A 15,956-nucleotide genomic window follows, 5' to 3' on the forward strand; every position below is an offset into this window, starting at 1 on the left:
CCGGGTGCGGCCCCTCAAAATGACAATCCCATTCTGTAAATTTCGTCGTTTCAATTAAAAAATGACGCCTGGCTTTATAAACAAGAGGACATACGAAAAAGGGAAGGCATTCGCCTCGTGAGAACTTCCCGAGCCGGCTCGGCGTCGGGGAGCGCCGCCGCGGTCCGCCCGTCCAACCGCCGCCGGCTCGCGGATGCCCAGGGGGCCCGACGCCAGGCCAGGAGAGCCCTCGCGCTCCCGCTACCCACAAGCCCCTGCGCCTCGACGCGCAGGCGCACCGGCGACGGCCGTCTCAGGAAGAGGAAAATGGAATAAACAACTCGGAGGAACCAGAGCGCGAGAGAGCGAGTGGAGGCAGAATTTAAAAATAAACCGGCCCCTCCGCCCTCCCCGCCCGTTCGCTGCCGCCGCTCCCCCTCCCCGAGCCCGCGTCCTCGAAGTCCCCGTCCGAGCCCGCGCGCCCACCCCGTCGTCCCGCGCGGCCCCTTTAAGAAAAGAGAACGAGAGAGTGAGTGAGAGAGAATCCCAACTCTCCCCCTCCCCTCCCCTCCTTCCTACCCCCTCCTCCCTCCCCTCCCCCCCTCTCCCCGGGCGGCTCCGGCTCCCGCAGCGGGACAGACCCACCCGCCCAGGCTTTTCTCCGGCACCGGCAGCGTCTTCTTTCCCTCCCCGGTCTATGGTGGCGGCGGCGGCTCCTCGGGCGGCAGCGGAAGACGAGGCTGCAGCGTTGCCATGAACAGTGGCGGCGGCCTCCCGCCCCCCTCGGCCGCCGCCTCCTCTTCCTCCTCCTCGCTGGCGGCGGCAGTGGCGGTGGTGGCCCCGCCTGGGGTCGGGGGTGTCCCCGGCGGGGCGGCGGCGGGAGTGAAGCTGAAGTACTGCCGCTACTACGCCAAGGATAAGACTTGCTTCTACGGGGAGGAGTGTCAGTTCCTGCATGAGGACCCAGCCGCCGGAGCTGCCCCGGGCCTCGGCCTCCATAGCAACAGCGTCCCCCTGGCTCTGGCGGGCGCGCCCGTGGCCGGCTTTCCGCCCGGAGCGGTCCCGGGCGGGGGAGCCGGGCCGCCCCCGGGGCCCAAAAAGCCGGACCTTGGGGGCCCGGTGGCAGGAGCCGCGGCCGGTGGAGGAGGCGGCAGCGGGGTCCTCGACGGACCGCGGCTGGCAAGTGAGTGTGGTCCGGGCTAGGAGGGCGGCCTCGGCCTCGGCCTCGGGACGGCGGCGGGGGGAAGGCCCGGGGCCGGACGAGGCCCTGCGACCGAGCCCGGCCCGCGGGTCCCCCCCTTCGCCTCCCTCGGCGCTCTGAGAGGCCTAGGCCAGGCCCGAGCCCTCCTTCTGTCTTCCTGCTTCCCCTCCCCACAGCCCTCGGCGAGCCCGGGAGCAAGGGGAGGCTGGCTTCTTGGGAACGTGGGTGGTGGACTGGGGTGGTGGAGTGGGGGCGGGGAGGAAGGGGGATGGGTTGTGGCGTGCGGTGTGCGGGAAAGGGGGTGTCGTTTCCGGGGGGTGTGGAAAGGGGCTGGGTTTGCGGGCACACGTGTTCTGCGTGCCCGTGTGGAGTGGAGTCGGCCGAGGGTTGAGGTCGCCGGGTGGGTGTGTGTGGGTCGGGGGCGGGATGGGAGGGCGGGCGCTGAGGCTTCGTGCGGTGGGTTGAACGAGCGGAAAAAGTTTGTGCAAGGCTTCTGGGAGAAAGGTTTTCCAGGCAGGAAATGCTTTCTAAGGATGAAGAGCGAACGGACAGCCGCGTTTATCGTGTGCTGAGGTTGAGTCGGGAGTTGCGAGTAGGGATTTCACAGGACTTGCATTTCAGCATGGTTTTCCTGAAAGCTGGCAGAAGTTTGCAGGGTGTTACTAGGGATCTCGTCTTCTACTGCTTTGTACCAAGCGAACCCTTAGCGTGGAGCCTTGAAAGCGTGTCCTGTGCAGCGCACCTTTGTGTGCGACTGAGCACTTGGATGCGGATATCTTAGGACTGTTTGCATTGTTTTTACATTCTGTCATTATCTGTTGCCTTGCAACTTTTGAGCCGTTAGTGAGTGGAGTTTGAAGTTCTAATAAGTGTGAGTGTAATCTGTTTTACAGAATGTTGCCCTTAAGGAAAAAGTAGAGGTGTCAGATTTTCCTTTTTTGTTTTTGAGTTTGTTGAGCATTTCTAAACCAAATGGGAAAGTCCTACTTTCTTGGGAATTCTAAACTGATTTCAGATCTGAAAATCATTTGATAGGCTACTTAACTTGAATGTCAGAACATTGTTGTATTTTCTCTTTTTTTATTAAACTGTAAACGGACTGTGTACTTGCCTTGATGCTTTAGCAGTTACTTGCTCTGTGAGGACTGTAAGTGTCTTCCCAGAGATACGTGTGTGTGTTAAAGATTGTTTCTTTTGCTGCGATAGGCTTTACTTTAGTGCAGATATATTTGGTGAGGGTGATATGCTAAGAAGATTAATTTGTAACTTAAAATGTTTTGTCAAAATGGTTACTTGATTGGTGGAATTTTATCACTTTGGAGTAGCAGCTTTGCATTTTCAAGGTAAACTTGCTGTATGTCTTGAGTTACGGCTCAAATTAATTCGAATTATGTTTGATTAGTAAGCAATGAAACTGAACAGTATTTGTTACCTACAGGAAGAGACACTTTCAAAAATGCAGGTATTTGATTTAATATGTGATATTTCTAGGATCTTCCGATACACAGAGGTAGTAGATTTGGGACATGAAAGATAGGACAGGCTGTAAACAGGTGGAAACAGGAAGGTGGAGGAGAAACACTAGCAGGGACTCAAAGGTGGGGATCATTTCATATCTCAGGAACAGAAAGGAATTGGGATATAGGGTCTTGAGAGGACACAGTTAGTGCTAAGAAGGCATTTTAAAATTAACGTTTAGTCATTTAACAGTTATTTGATTAAGTAGCTGCATTATGTAGTTGGATTCTGTAGGGCTTGCTTTAACTTAACTGGGTGAAGCTTAAGGCTCTTCTTTTCTGCTGTAGGCTTCTTGGTAACTCTCAGTGGTACAGATTGTGATTCATTTTGGATGAGATAAAATTGCCTCTTATCAATGAGTGGCAAGTCAAGTTGTTCAGGAATCAGGGAAGAGGATTGTGTCGGTGATTTAATGGCTACTTTGAATTTGTACACTTTATTGTTTAATTTTTAGTCTACTCTCTACATTTTACTGTGTTCTTATACTGTATCTTTTGAGACACTTGTTAATTAAGTGTATGAGGCAGTTAAACTGGGCAACACACTCTAAGAGGTGTTGCTATAAGGAGAAATTTATATTTTGTTAGTTACTGACCTGATTATGTAGAGTCACTGACACAATTTTATTTTGCTTTTATTGTTTTCTTTGCTGTTCTTTAAATGTAAGAATGTAGAGTATTTCTTTAGCTGAGAGGTCAAACAGATCTGCTCTGATAAGCTGGGTCTGCCTGCAGAAATACTTTGGGCTCCTTGGGTATCTTCTCTGTGTGTGTGTGTGTGTGTGTGTGTGTGTGTGTGTTTTAAAAGTTTTTTTTAAATTGAGGTCTACATACCTAGGGAAGAGTATACAAATCATAAGTTTTGGAATTTTCACAAGATGAACACATAGCGTATAACAGTACTCAGATCAAGAAATAGAACATAATCAGTACCTTCCAGAAGTTTTGCTCTTTTTGCCCTTTGCCAGTCACTCCCCTTTCCCAGAGGTAACTACTGGTTTCAGGCACTACCTTATAACATTGTAGATTCATTTTTCATGCTTTTTTGAGCTTTATAGGAATGGCATCAGGTAGTATGTACTCTTTTTGTGGGCTTATTTCTTTCAGCGTATTTATAAGATCCATTCATGTTATATAGGAACAGCCTCTTAGTCTCATTCTTGTGTAGTGTTAAATTGTATGAATATACCACATTTTATTTTCTCATTTTACTGTTAGTGGGCAATGGAATGTTGCCAATTTTTGTCAATTAAGAAGAGCACGGTTTTGAACACCCTTGAACATGTGTTTTGGTTCAAGTCTACGAATTTATGTTGAGTTAGGTGGGAGTGGAATTGCAGGCTTGTAATAGGGCATGCAGATGTTCAGCTTTAAGTAGATGACTTCAGTTTTCTTAAGGGATTGTACCACATTTACATTCCCTCTACAAGAGTAGGAGAGTTCCAGTTGCTTCACATTCTCCCCAACACTTGGTGTTCCATCTTATACTTTTAGGCATTTTGGTGGCAAATCTTATGTTTTTAATTTGCATGTGTGTGGATTGTAATTGAATTAGTTGACAACATTTAAAAAATCAGAAGGTTTAACATTGAAATACAGATTTCTGGCTTCCTTTGAAGGGCGGCTCTTTTGTATATTGGAATTAGGTCTTTGGTGGGGCAAGACTCTCCATTTTGCCTTATTACTGACTGGGTGACTTTTCTATGCCTGGCTCCTCTTGGCATTTGAGTTTTTGACCCTTGCTTTAGTACTTCACATTTGCAGAATTGTTTTGTTAGTGTTTCACATTCTGTTAAAACTTTAGAGGTACATGCAAGAAGAAAATTTTATCCTTATTTTGCAAGCATTGGAAAACTGAAGCAGAAAGGCTTTTTCTTCTCTGTATGGCGTTTCAATCTTGTGGTGTTTCAATCTTGTAAAGGAACTATACTTTCTTTTGTTGCTTACTTTTTATCTATACAGAGTAGTACATTTTCTCATTTCAAGCTCTTCTGTTGATGTGGCAGCGTGGTAGTAAACATGTTCTGGCATTCAGGATTGTTTGGGAAATAGCAGTTTATTTTTTTAAAAAAGCATTTACTTTAAGTTTTTGACATTTCTTGTTTCTTTTGGACCTGGGATCTTTGAAGGCTTAAATGTGGTTTGATTTGAGTTCAGCTGAATTATTGATTCTTGATATTTTAAAGATGTAATTCTAATATTTTCAACCAGCTAGACTTTTCATCTTCAAGGTGCTCAGTTTTTAGCAGCTAAACTGTTATACCAATATTTGTATTTCATGCACATTACTTATAATTTGAAACCCAATAGATTTGTTTATTTTACCCCAGTAGACTTATTTTCAGTTCTACTAATTTAGTTAGTAATGAAGCCTTTGGCATAAGGCACATCTAAGATGGGCCTAGCTCTCTTATCTACTAGCATTGTGATCTTGGGCAATTTTTTAACCTTTAAGCCTCAGTTTTTCTCATTTAAAAAAATGGAGGTAGTAATAATACCTACTTAAGAGTTGTGATAGGGTCGCCCGTGACACTGTCAGTGCATTGCTTGGCACATGGTGAGGTTTCAGGCTTAGTTGCTGCTGTTATTGAGTATTACTAGTAGTAAGTCTACAATTAGCCTGTACATTTCCTTATCTCCCAATTTTTGAGAGTATATTTTCAAGACCAGTAAAATAGCTACAGATTATTGAACTGCGGTTGTCTGTCCAAATGAAAGAAAGCAGGGGGTAACTTGAAGTTCATATACAAACTTTGGAGTGTATGATTACATGTATGGCGAAACTGTTTTTGTTTAAGCCAGGATTATACTTTTCATCCCACAAACCCGAATCAGCTAACAGAAAAGTGAGTACTGGGAATTTTCCATTAGGATAGCTGGTATAGATTTGAACATTTTTATTTGACAATACACAAAGTAGACAACAAAGACTACCATTCAGTTCACTCCTTTAATGTTGTGCTTGCAAAGTGGCAGGTTTTGATCTGGGTGATAGGAATACAACATTGAATGAAACAAAAGTCTGCCCTCATGGAGGCTACATTCTAGTGGGGCGTACAGACACGTGTATAAGATAAAGTCAGATCTTGAGAAGTTTTATGAGGAGGGCTTAGAGCTTTATGAGGAGTACTCAACAAGGGTTGTCCTAAAGTTAAGTCTAGGTAAGAGTCAGTTAACAAGTAAAAGACTGCTTTGCATGGAAGTGCATTTGAAATGACTCTAAAGAAGATATGTGATTGCCAAAACAAAACAATATCTTCCTATTTTCGCCCTTTTATAGGATTTTTCTGTTTTTAAATTAACTTTCTATTTTGAGATAATTGTAGAGTCACATGCAGTTGTAAGAAATGATACAGAAAGAGCTTTTTGTCCCATCACTCTTTCCCCCAGTGGTAATACCTTTTATAGCTGTAGTACAGTGTCACAACCACATTGATTGATACAATCCACTTACCTTATTCAGATTTTCTGAGTCTTATTTGTACTTGTGTGTGCACACGTGTGTATATTTAGTTCTGTGGAGTGTTATCGTGTGTATGTTTTGTGCCTGCCAACACAGTCAAGACATAGAACAGCTCTGTCACCCTCAAGTGGCCCTTTTGTAACTATCCCTACCACTCCCTGGCAGCCACTAATTTGCTCTCCATTTCTGTAATTTTGTCATTTCAAGAATGTTCTATAGGGTGGGGTGGGGGTGGGATGAACTGGGAGATTGGGATTGACATGTATACACTGATGTGTATAAAATGGATGACTAATAAGGACCTGTATAAAAAGTAAATAAAATTAAAAAAAAAAAAGACGCTATAGGGAATTTCCTGGTGGTCTGGTGGTTAGGACTCCGTGCTTCACTGCCGTGGCCTGAATTCAGTCCCTGGTCCCGGAACTAAGATTCCCTCAAGCTGTGGCATGGCCAAAAAAAAAAAAAGAATGTTCTATAAATGGAATTATATAGCATGTGATCTTCTGGAATTAGGCTTTTTTTTTTTTGACTCAGAATAATTCCCTCAAGATTCAGCCAAGTTGTGTATATTGAGAGTTTTTCTTGCTGAATTTTTCTCTTTTCTTTTTAACTTGGCAGATTTATATCTATCTTTATTTTGGAATGGCTTTTTTTTGTCTGTTTGTTTGCTTTTCTATAGGCATATGTGCTTTTGTGTACAAAGGTATGAACATTTACAGCACCTAGAAATAGTTTTTAAATCTATTTTAAGGTTGAATTTAATTTAGTTTTTAAGTTAATAAAAGCTATAAACTTTTCTCTAAAAATTTTCATTGGAACAGCAGTGTATAAAGTCAAAGTAAGCCAATCTCATCTTATTGCCCAGGGTTAATCATCATGAATAGTCTTGTGTATGTGACCTTGATTACTGCTAAGGGGCCTGTCTCCAAATACACTCACATTGGGGGTTAGGGCTTCAATATGTGAATTTTGGGGGGGAAACAGGTCAGGTCCGTAACATGGGCACACATACACACACTCAAGTTTTAGAGCAGTATTTCTTACATTTGTTTTTCCATATTAACTTTATATTCTGTTTATAAGGTAGTTTATGAGCTGAAACTATACAAAGGAATGTGATAAAATATTTGTTTTATGTACTGTTATCATATAATTGTTAACAAATCAATACATAAAATATTTGTGTCTCCTTTCAGTATATAGGAATTATTTCTGGACTGGGGGTCCTGAGATTTTGATTTTAATACTCTCTTACAAAGTAACTTTGATCTTAGGCTAGCAGCTTAGTCCATGTGGAAATATATTTCCTTATCTGTAAATAGGAGAAAGGGGTATGGAGTACATGATGTCTAAAATTTCTTCAGCTCTAAAATGTTTCTGTGTTTTTCTAAATGTTTATGTTCTAGAAAACGAATTATTTTATGTTCAATCTTTAGAATTCATCTTGTTCCCTTCCCAACAGCTTTTAAAATCACTGACCTCTCAGCAGCTTAACTTCAGTTTAGGGGAGGACATGCTCATTTATCTTGGCTGAGTTAATTGGCATGGGGGGTAATAGTCCTCTTCCGATAAAACCTCTTCCTTTTTTGATGTCTTTATGGGTATCTTGCTTTTTCTTTAAAAAACTAAAGATGTTGTACCTATTTTTCTAAAACTAGTTTTTAATTATATTTTTACTATTAAAAGTTCCAGCTTTAGAAAACTGGGAACAGTATCTTGCTTTTGGAATTAAAAACGTACTGCATGCACAGGTTAAAAACTTAAATAGCACAAAAGGGTACACAGTGAAAAATAGTCTCCCTTCTTCCTTAATTCCCTGATCCCTCTCCAAAAGACAGTCACTGTTTCCAAGTTATTATGTATCTATTCAGAAATACTCTTTGTCTGTACTATGACTCATGTTTATATTAACCTATCTGTAGCACATACCGACACACGTATACACGTGTGCACACATGGAAGCCTAATGCACTTTGAATTTTTTCAGCAAACTGCATATCTTCTAGTTTCTTCCACATCCACACATAAAAATACACCTTACTCTTTTTAGTGGCTGTTTAGATGGTTTACAGTCTTTTACTATTACAAATGATGGCCCTAAGCTGTTATATCTTAATGTATTATGTATACCAATACATAAATTAACACAAAATATAATGTACACATATGTTAAGGAGCGTACAGAATCTTCAGTAATCTGGTTTAAACTTGTTACATTAAAAAAAAAAACTATCTAGAGGCAAGTACAGTATGATCTCACTTACATATGGAATCTTAAAAAAACCCCAAACTTGGGGCTTCCCTGGTGGTGCAGTGGTTAAGAATCTGCCTGCCAATGCAGGGGACACGGGTTAGAGCCCTGGTCCAGGAAGATCCCACATGCCATGGAGCAGCTAAGCCCGTGTGCCACAACTACTGAGCCTGCACTCTAGAGCCTGCGAGCCACAACCACTGAGCCCATGTGCCACAACTACTGAAGCCTGCGCGCCTAGAGCCTGTGCTCCGCAACAAGAGAAGCCCCTGCAATGAGAAGCCCGCACACCGCAACAAAGAGTAGCCCCTGCTCACCGCAACTAGAGAAAGCCCATGCGCAGCAACAAAGACCCAATGCAGCCAAAAATAAAAAAATAAATAAATTAAAACCGAAAACAAAAACCCCAAACTCACAGATACAGTGGAGAACAGATTGATGGTTGCTAGATGCAGGGGTCCAGGGGGGTAAGTGAAGATAGTCAAGAGGTACAAACTTCCAGGCCTTTTATTCTCATAAAACACTGGAAAGTAGGTGTTGTCATTTCTGTTTTACAGAGGAGGAAAAAAAAAGACTTAGGTTAAATATGCTGTCAAAGATCAGTAGTTGGCAACTGGCTGAGACAGACCTTATGGGCAGTTGTATTTGCTAAAAGTTCGTGCTCATTCCACAGTGCAGTACAGAAAAGGCTGGTGCGAGTGTCTGCTGAGTGGTCGAGGAGCCCCTGTTTCTTGGGCCTGCATCCACTGTGCTGTCAATCTAGTGTCTTTGAGTCTCATTGCCTCATCAGAAAAACGGAGGCAATAACATCATTTGCATGGGGTGTTTTATAGAAGTTGGTTGTGAAAGTCTATTGTATCTTTTATCAACTTTTAAAAATACCTACTTTAAAAAAGGGCTTAATTGTAAATAAATGTTTATGTAAATGTGCTAGTAGAATAGGGCATACCAGAAAAATATCAGGAGTAGTCCCAAATCTCAGTTTACAGATAATTTAGATGGGTAGATAGTTCAGAAACAGGTAAGAATTTAAATGTTTAAGTAGTTGAAGACAGCAATAAGAGATCAAAGGAAAAAAATTTTGTCACATGAATGATATAAACAGTATCTTAAGAGTTGTGTGTTAAACACAACTTGGAATAATTGGGGTATACATTCTAGAGATAAGAGAAGAGGAAAATAACATTTATGATTACCTATGAGACAGGGTGCTAGGCATTCTGCATAGGTTACTTCACTTGAGTCCCTTTCACAACCCTGTGAGTGAGCTGGGATTGCCTTCTCTTGCAGATGAAGGAATGAAATTTAGAGGGTTTTGCTCAAGGTCATTCAGCTAGTGAATGGCAAGAGTTGGATTAGAACTGAATGACTAACTTCCAAGTATTTTGGTTTTTTTCCATTATACCTGGGTCTTGAAGAACACAGAGTTGGGGTGTGTGTGTGTGTGTGTGTGTGTGTTAGAATTGATGAAGTGTGGACCTTCAAAATATAGTGAGTTTATCATTTTGACTGGAGGAGAGAATTCAATAATGTTAGGATTATTGTAAGACCTTTTTATAGTAGGTGTATACTTTGACATTATAATCTTTGATCTTTTGGAAATATCTGTGTAAGGTACTCAGTTTTCTCCCTGATGGATACACAGTTGTCTTAAGTCCATTTATTGAGTAATCCCATTTTTCTCCACCGATTTTAAAAAGGAGCTTTGTCGAAATATAATTTACATGCTATAAAATTCACCCATTGTAAATGTACAATTCAATTACTTTTAGTAAATTTATAGAGCTGTGCAACCATCAGGATTTTTACAAGAACTTTTAAGATACTGTTTCATTGTTTTTCATAACTTTTTGTGGAAGTTTGCAGGGTAGATGGTATGAGGCTCATTTTACAAGTCATGGTATCATCTCTACTTTATAACCATTTTGCCTAAGACATTGTGGCTAGTAAGTGGCAGAATTGAGTCTCAAACCCAGCACTTTCAGGAAATACTAGAATGATAGGTTGAGAACAGATTGTTGAGGGCTTTTTAATGTCAGACTAGGAAGTTTGGATTTCATCCCTTGGGATGAGCACTGCCAGCATCTTGTCTCTGATGTCCTAGTTGGCAGAGGAGAACCACTTAGTAGTTTCAGCTGGGCTTTTTTTTTTTTTTTTTTAAAAAGCATGGTCTATGGAACTCCAGTCCCTCAGGCTGCTCCCAAACTTAACTACTAATAGCCTGTTGTTGACTGGGAAGCCCTATCCAATAACATAAACAGTCGATTAACATATTTTCTATGTTATATGTATTATATACTGTAGTCTTACAATAAAGTAAGCTAGAGAAAAGAAAAGGCTATTAAAAAATCATAAGGAAGAGAAAATACATTTTCAGTTCTGTACTGTATTGATTGATGTAAGTTTACATTGTATGCTTACAAGGTGAACCACTTTCTGTCTGTACCTACATCACTGTTGCCTTATACGATACAAAGTGTCATATGTTTTACTAACACTAGACATCAAAAATGAAAAGATAATGTGAAAAAGAAATTCATATTTATTTACAGGTGTCCTGCACTGATAATGAAGCAGCGGTATGATTGCTTTATGGTAGCTTAGTGTAAGTGACATGGTTGCTTCACAATAGCCTGGCCTATATGCTAATAAATGAATCATTATAAAATTTTCATAGTCATATTCATTATACAGTATTGGAAGTGTTACACTTAAAGAAAAACACTTAACCTGTGATGATAGGTTATGTCACCTGTAATAGTTTCTCCAGTTCAGAGAGAGAGAGGCATACTGTACGGTAATGTAATTCTTTGAAAGCAAAGTTATAAAACAGTAAGAAAAGTAACACATTAATTTTATATTAAATGTCACTCACCTTATGCCTATGTAAGGATAGAGTGGTATCCACATTTACATATATTTTATGCATTCATGACGTACGATTTCTTCATTTTTTTTGATATTTATAGGCTACGAGGTCCATCTTTGAGTTTTTCAAATTGTCACAAATCTCCAAAAATTTTTCCAATATATTTATTGAGAAAAAGTCTGTGTATAATTGGACCCATCAGTTCAAACCTGTGTTGTTCAAGGATGAACTATACTTACCAGGAAATAGCATCTAAAACATTGTCCATCACTTTGTTGGTATATGATGGGTTGTCTTAGTAGTTACAATGATTCTGTATTATTCTACCATAAAATCGACAGAAAGCTTGTCTGTATCCCTCGGCTCTATCCCATTGCTCCCACCGTAGAATTGGCTTACTGAATTATGAGTTAATATGAGACTGCTGGTCTGTTTCTTAAGATGTGTTATGAGAAACAGTCCTGAGAAACTTGTCTCTGTTTAGCATATGAAGATTCACAGGAGAAATTGCAGTGGTTTATATTCTTCTGTCCTCTTGCAAAGTTAAAGAAAAAAACTTGATGAGAAAAGTAGAAATGCAAGTGTGCTTTGTTTCTTCATGTTGTGCTTGGTGGCTCTCAGGTAACTAAAATAAAATAAATAGCTATCTCTGTGGAAAAAAAAAATTTCAACTTGAGCATTGTTTAACAAGTTTCTAGAGTTGAGACAGTTTTATTTGGTTCTGCCTTTTCTTATGAACAGGTAAATAGAAACAAGTGTGACAGAGATTTGAGACTTTAAAACTTATTTGGGAACAGAGAAACTACATCAATGTTTTGTGCTTTTAAATAATTTAAATACTTGAATTTTCCTTCTCTTTCAGTTCCTGGAATAGATGGAGGTGCTTTAACTGATACCAGCCTCACAGATTCATATTTCAGCACCAGCTTTATTGGAGTTAATGGATTTGGAAGCCCTGTAGAAACAAAGTATCCCTTGATGCAGGTATTGTTGGTATGAATTTATATGGCACTAAACACTGAAGTTTATTCCGGGGATGGAGACATCTGGAGTTTTCATTTGTTTTCACTTTTGTTGAGTGGGAGGTGGGATTTTAGGAGGTGATGAGGTAGGTGGGATATAGGTGAGCCGTCTCTTGTAGGTTTGGAGTCAGGGTGAGCTTTCAAGGGTGGAGTTGGAGAATGTAGAGGATGGATAGAAAGAGACTGGTTTCACTCCTCTGTGTGTTTTGTTGAGTGTGGAATGAGAGCCTTTGAGGATCGTGAGACCATAGAGGCTGTGGAGTGTGTTAAGAAAGCGCGGGGACGTATTTAGAGAACAGAGAAGAACCTAATTTTATAGAATCTGTGAGGTGTATGAAGGATAATATGCGTTGGGAGAGAATACTGGAGAGTGTTTATTGACTTACAGTCATTCACATCCTCTTGGATGGATACTGGAGTTTATATTTTATGGATAAAGAAACAGTAGTTATGTGTCTTGCTCAGGCTAAAAAGTTATGGAAGTGCAATTCAAAATAGTGCTGTGACTTTGGTTTTAAATACCTGGCTATTGAGTAAACTTTTCATTTGATGTGTTATAGAGAGTATTTCGAAGTTTCTGCATAGATGATTGTAATCCAAGCAGCAGCATTTATAGGAGGATTAGAGTGTCACTGATGTGAACGATGGATTGGAGGGGAAGACGCAAAGAGGGTCAGTCTTAACTTAATCGGTTGAATATTCTTAATTCTGTATTCCTCAAAGATATTATGTATATATATTTTATGTTTCAGAGAATGACTAATAGTAGCAGCTCCCCAAGCCTTCTAAATGACAGTGTCAAGCCATATGCAGGCCATGGTAAGACTTGGTCCCTTTTTCTCTTACAGATATATGTATTTCTGACTCTAAAAACAGTATGTCCATTGTAGAAATTTTGAAAATTACAGATAGATGTAAGGAAGAATATGATCTGTTATCTTCATACTCAGAGATAACTAGTATTAAGGTTTGGATATATGTATATACATACATATACACATAATACATAACACTTTATATACATAATAATACCTGAGATTGCATTAAATATACTTTTAAATTATAACATGAGTGTTTCTAGGTCATTATAAATTGAATCCTTTGTTTATTTTCATAATTTACTTACTTTTGTTTTTTTAAAGTCCAGTATTGGACTTATGTGTATGAATCTGTTCATATTTTGAGTTATTTCTTTTGGAAACATTCTTAGACATGGAATTACTGTTTCAAAGATTATGGACATTTTTAAGCCTTTTGATACAGAATTTCCTTTTCATATCCTAATTTAAAAATAAATGTTTCTTTTGTATCTTTCTGCATCCTATTTTTAAAAATAAATGTTCAAGAATGGTTTTTTTAAAAATATGTAACAATATTAATATTCTATATCGGTAAAATGTAAACAGTTATTTATAACGATGAGAATAAGAATTTGCATGTTGATTATTTCTGAGATAGACATTTTATGTGTGTGTATCGAATCTCTCTCATTACTTAGAAATTTCTTCTTTTGCTGTAGGAAAATATAGCGACATTTTAATATTGAATAAAATTATTAGAAACTAATGTGTAGCATTATAATATTTTTGGCATTTCCATAGAGTTTATATGCTGACTTTTAAATGCTATCAAAGGTAGCGTAAAGGATGAATAATACCTATTTTTAGTCTTGAATGCATAAATTACATAAAAATCTTGTATCTTATTATTTTATTAACTTCTTTCTCTTTGCATTATTAGTTATATTAAATTAATGGTAATTCTAATGAAGGACTAGACTGTGAAAATCCATACAGAAGAAACCAGAGAAATTAAGCAGCAATTTATATGTACTGCATTATGAAGAGATTTAAGGTTCCTTTAAATGACAACATTTACTCTATTTTCTTTAGGATTTTACAGATAATTTAATGAGAAACATAGAATTAACTAAAGCTCAGAAATGAAGACAAAAATATTTCAATGTATACCATGTATTCCTTTTCAGAAACTCTTCTGATTTGTTAAGTGAGAAACAATTTAGAGATGTACTTTTGTTTGTAACTTCTGGCCGCAGAGTAATAGAGCTTTGAACCTATAAAATCTTTGGATTTCATGTTTGTGTTTTGAAACATTTAATATTTTCATCTTTAAGAACTTAATTTACCTTATCTTTTTAGTAAGAATATCAAGTATGTGGTGATAAACTTAAAAATATGGAATATTCTGTAGGGTAGATGGTTTTAAGGTCTTGCCTAAGTGTTAACATCCAAGTCCTATCGCTCAGAGTATGTTTGACTACTCTCCCTGCCACCCCTACTCCTTTTTTTATTTTTCTTATGGTTTGGTCTCAAGAACACAAACTACAGGAAGACTTCCTTCATAAACACATTCCTAATAACATGGTTAAGATCACCTTTTTTTTCTATTTTATTTTTCTTTTGGTTCTCAGCAAATAGATGCATTCTAATTTGTATAGCTTCTGAATAGATGTGTACTGACTATTGGCTGAATGAAGTAGTCTCCAGTTTGTGTTTCATTCAATTACAAAATATTTGAACACCCACTGTGTGAGGCACTGAGTTTATTGTTGTGGTATATGATTTTTTTTTACTACTTTATAAGCATTCAAGTTAAACATTTATTAGATTTATAGGTTTCCTGAGTTGTCTGTGTGGAAACTTATATAACTTACCTTCCAGATCCTCTAACTTCACCTGCTTCATCCTTGTTTAATGACTTTGGTGCCCTCAACATCTCTCAGAGAAGAAAGGTAGGTGAGATGGAAACTTACGTGAAACTAAATGGAACATAGGGGTGATACTGGGATGTTACCTACATAATGGTCAGTGTTCTCTTAAGTGGGGGAGGACTGTAATGTTTTTCTTGCTTTTTGTTAACCATTTTCCTTGGTGTATATCTCTTATATGCAGAATTTTATTTGATCTCTGTGCATGAAATAGAGACATTTTATGTGAAGGGATGAAATCCTTCTTACTTTTGCTCATTTTCTTTATCTTAATGCATTCTTTTTAAGATAACAGCAAGTACAACATTAAATTAGATGTTATGTGACCCATTGTAGGTATATTAATCATCTTTTAACTTTATTTTCTGACTGCTTTGTCTAAATACCAAAGATTTCTCCCCTAATTTAAACTCCTCATTACAAGGCAAACTTAAAATCTTCAGCTTTTCATAATTGGCCCAACTGTTTAAAAACAGTTTAAAATCTCTTTATATTAGAAATTTAATTTAGTTTTATTTGGAATTGAGGTTGATAGTCCGTGAATCGATTTTGAAGTACCTTGCAGTAGTTTATTATAGTTTGATGCCTTTGAGTCTTACTGAGAATCATTATGTTAATAGTAATAGTAATCTAGAGACGGTGCTAATTTTGGTTAGGATCAGTAGCAGCTAAAGATGTTTAGGAGGTTGTAAATCTTGGCGGAAATTACTATAAAGTTATAACTAATTCAGTTTCCTAAGTAATAGGAGAAAGATCAAAAAGAAAATATTAATTTTAGAAAACTGATGTAAGCTTAAGGTGCTTTAAGGAAGTCTCTGATCAGAAGGTAGTATAGAATGAATTTCAAGAATACTAGGTAGATGTTCTCTAGACAAGAAAATAAAACTGTGGGGTCAGGTATGAATTATATCAATACCTCATGTACC

The 15,956-nt window shown here is 38.8% G+C and overlaps 1 protein-coding gene across 8 annotated transcripts in view; it reads left to right on the forward strand.

Moving 5' to 3' along the window:
- The first annotated feature begins 419 nt into the window (after positions 1-419).
- Positions 420-15,956, forward strand: part of PAN3 (poly(A) specific ribonuclease subunit PAN3) — a 118,608-nt gene continuing 103,071 nt past the window's right edge. For 6 of the 8 annotated variants that reach the window (XR_014326891.1, XM_082859278.1, XM_082859279.1 and 3 more), the window contains exons 1-4: positions 620-1,162; positions 12,143-12,264; positions 13,055-13,121; positions 14,984-15,054. Coding sequence is in view for 7 of the 8 variants with exons in the window: in XM_082859278.1 (XP_082715404.1) it covers positions 733-1,162; positions 12,143-12,264; positions 13,055-13,121; positions 14,984-15,054 (690 nt within the window). In the remaining variant the exon portion in view is untranslated. Of the gene's footprint in view, positions 509-619; positions 1,163-12,142; positions 12,265-12,284; positions 12,975-13,054; positions 13,122-14,983; positions 15,055-15,956 lie in introns of those variants that run through there. The other 2 variants (XM_082859283.1, XM_082859284.1) reach the window with 2 other exon arrangements.

The sequence above is a fragment of the Leucopleurus acutus genome, assembly GCF_964270905.1.
Source record: "Leucopleurus acutus genome assembly, chromosome: 18".
Taxonomy (NCBI): domain Eukaryota; kingdom Metazoa; phylum Chordata; class Mammalia; order Artiodactyla; family Delphinidae; genus Leucopleurus; species Leucopleurus acutus.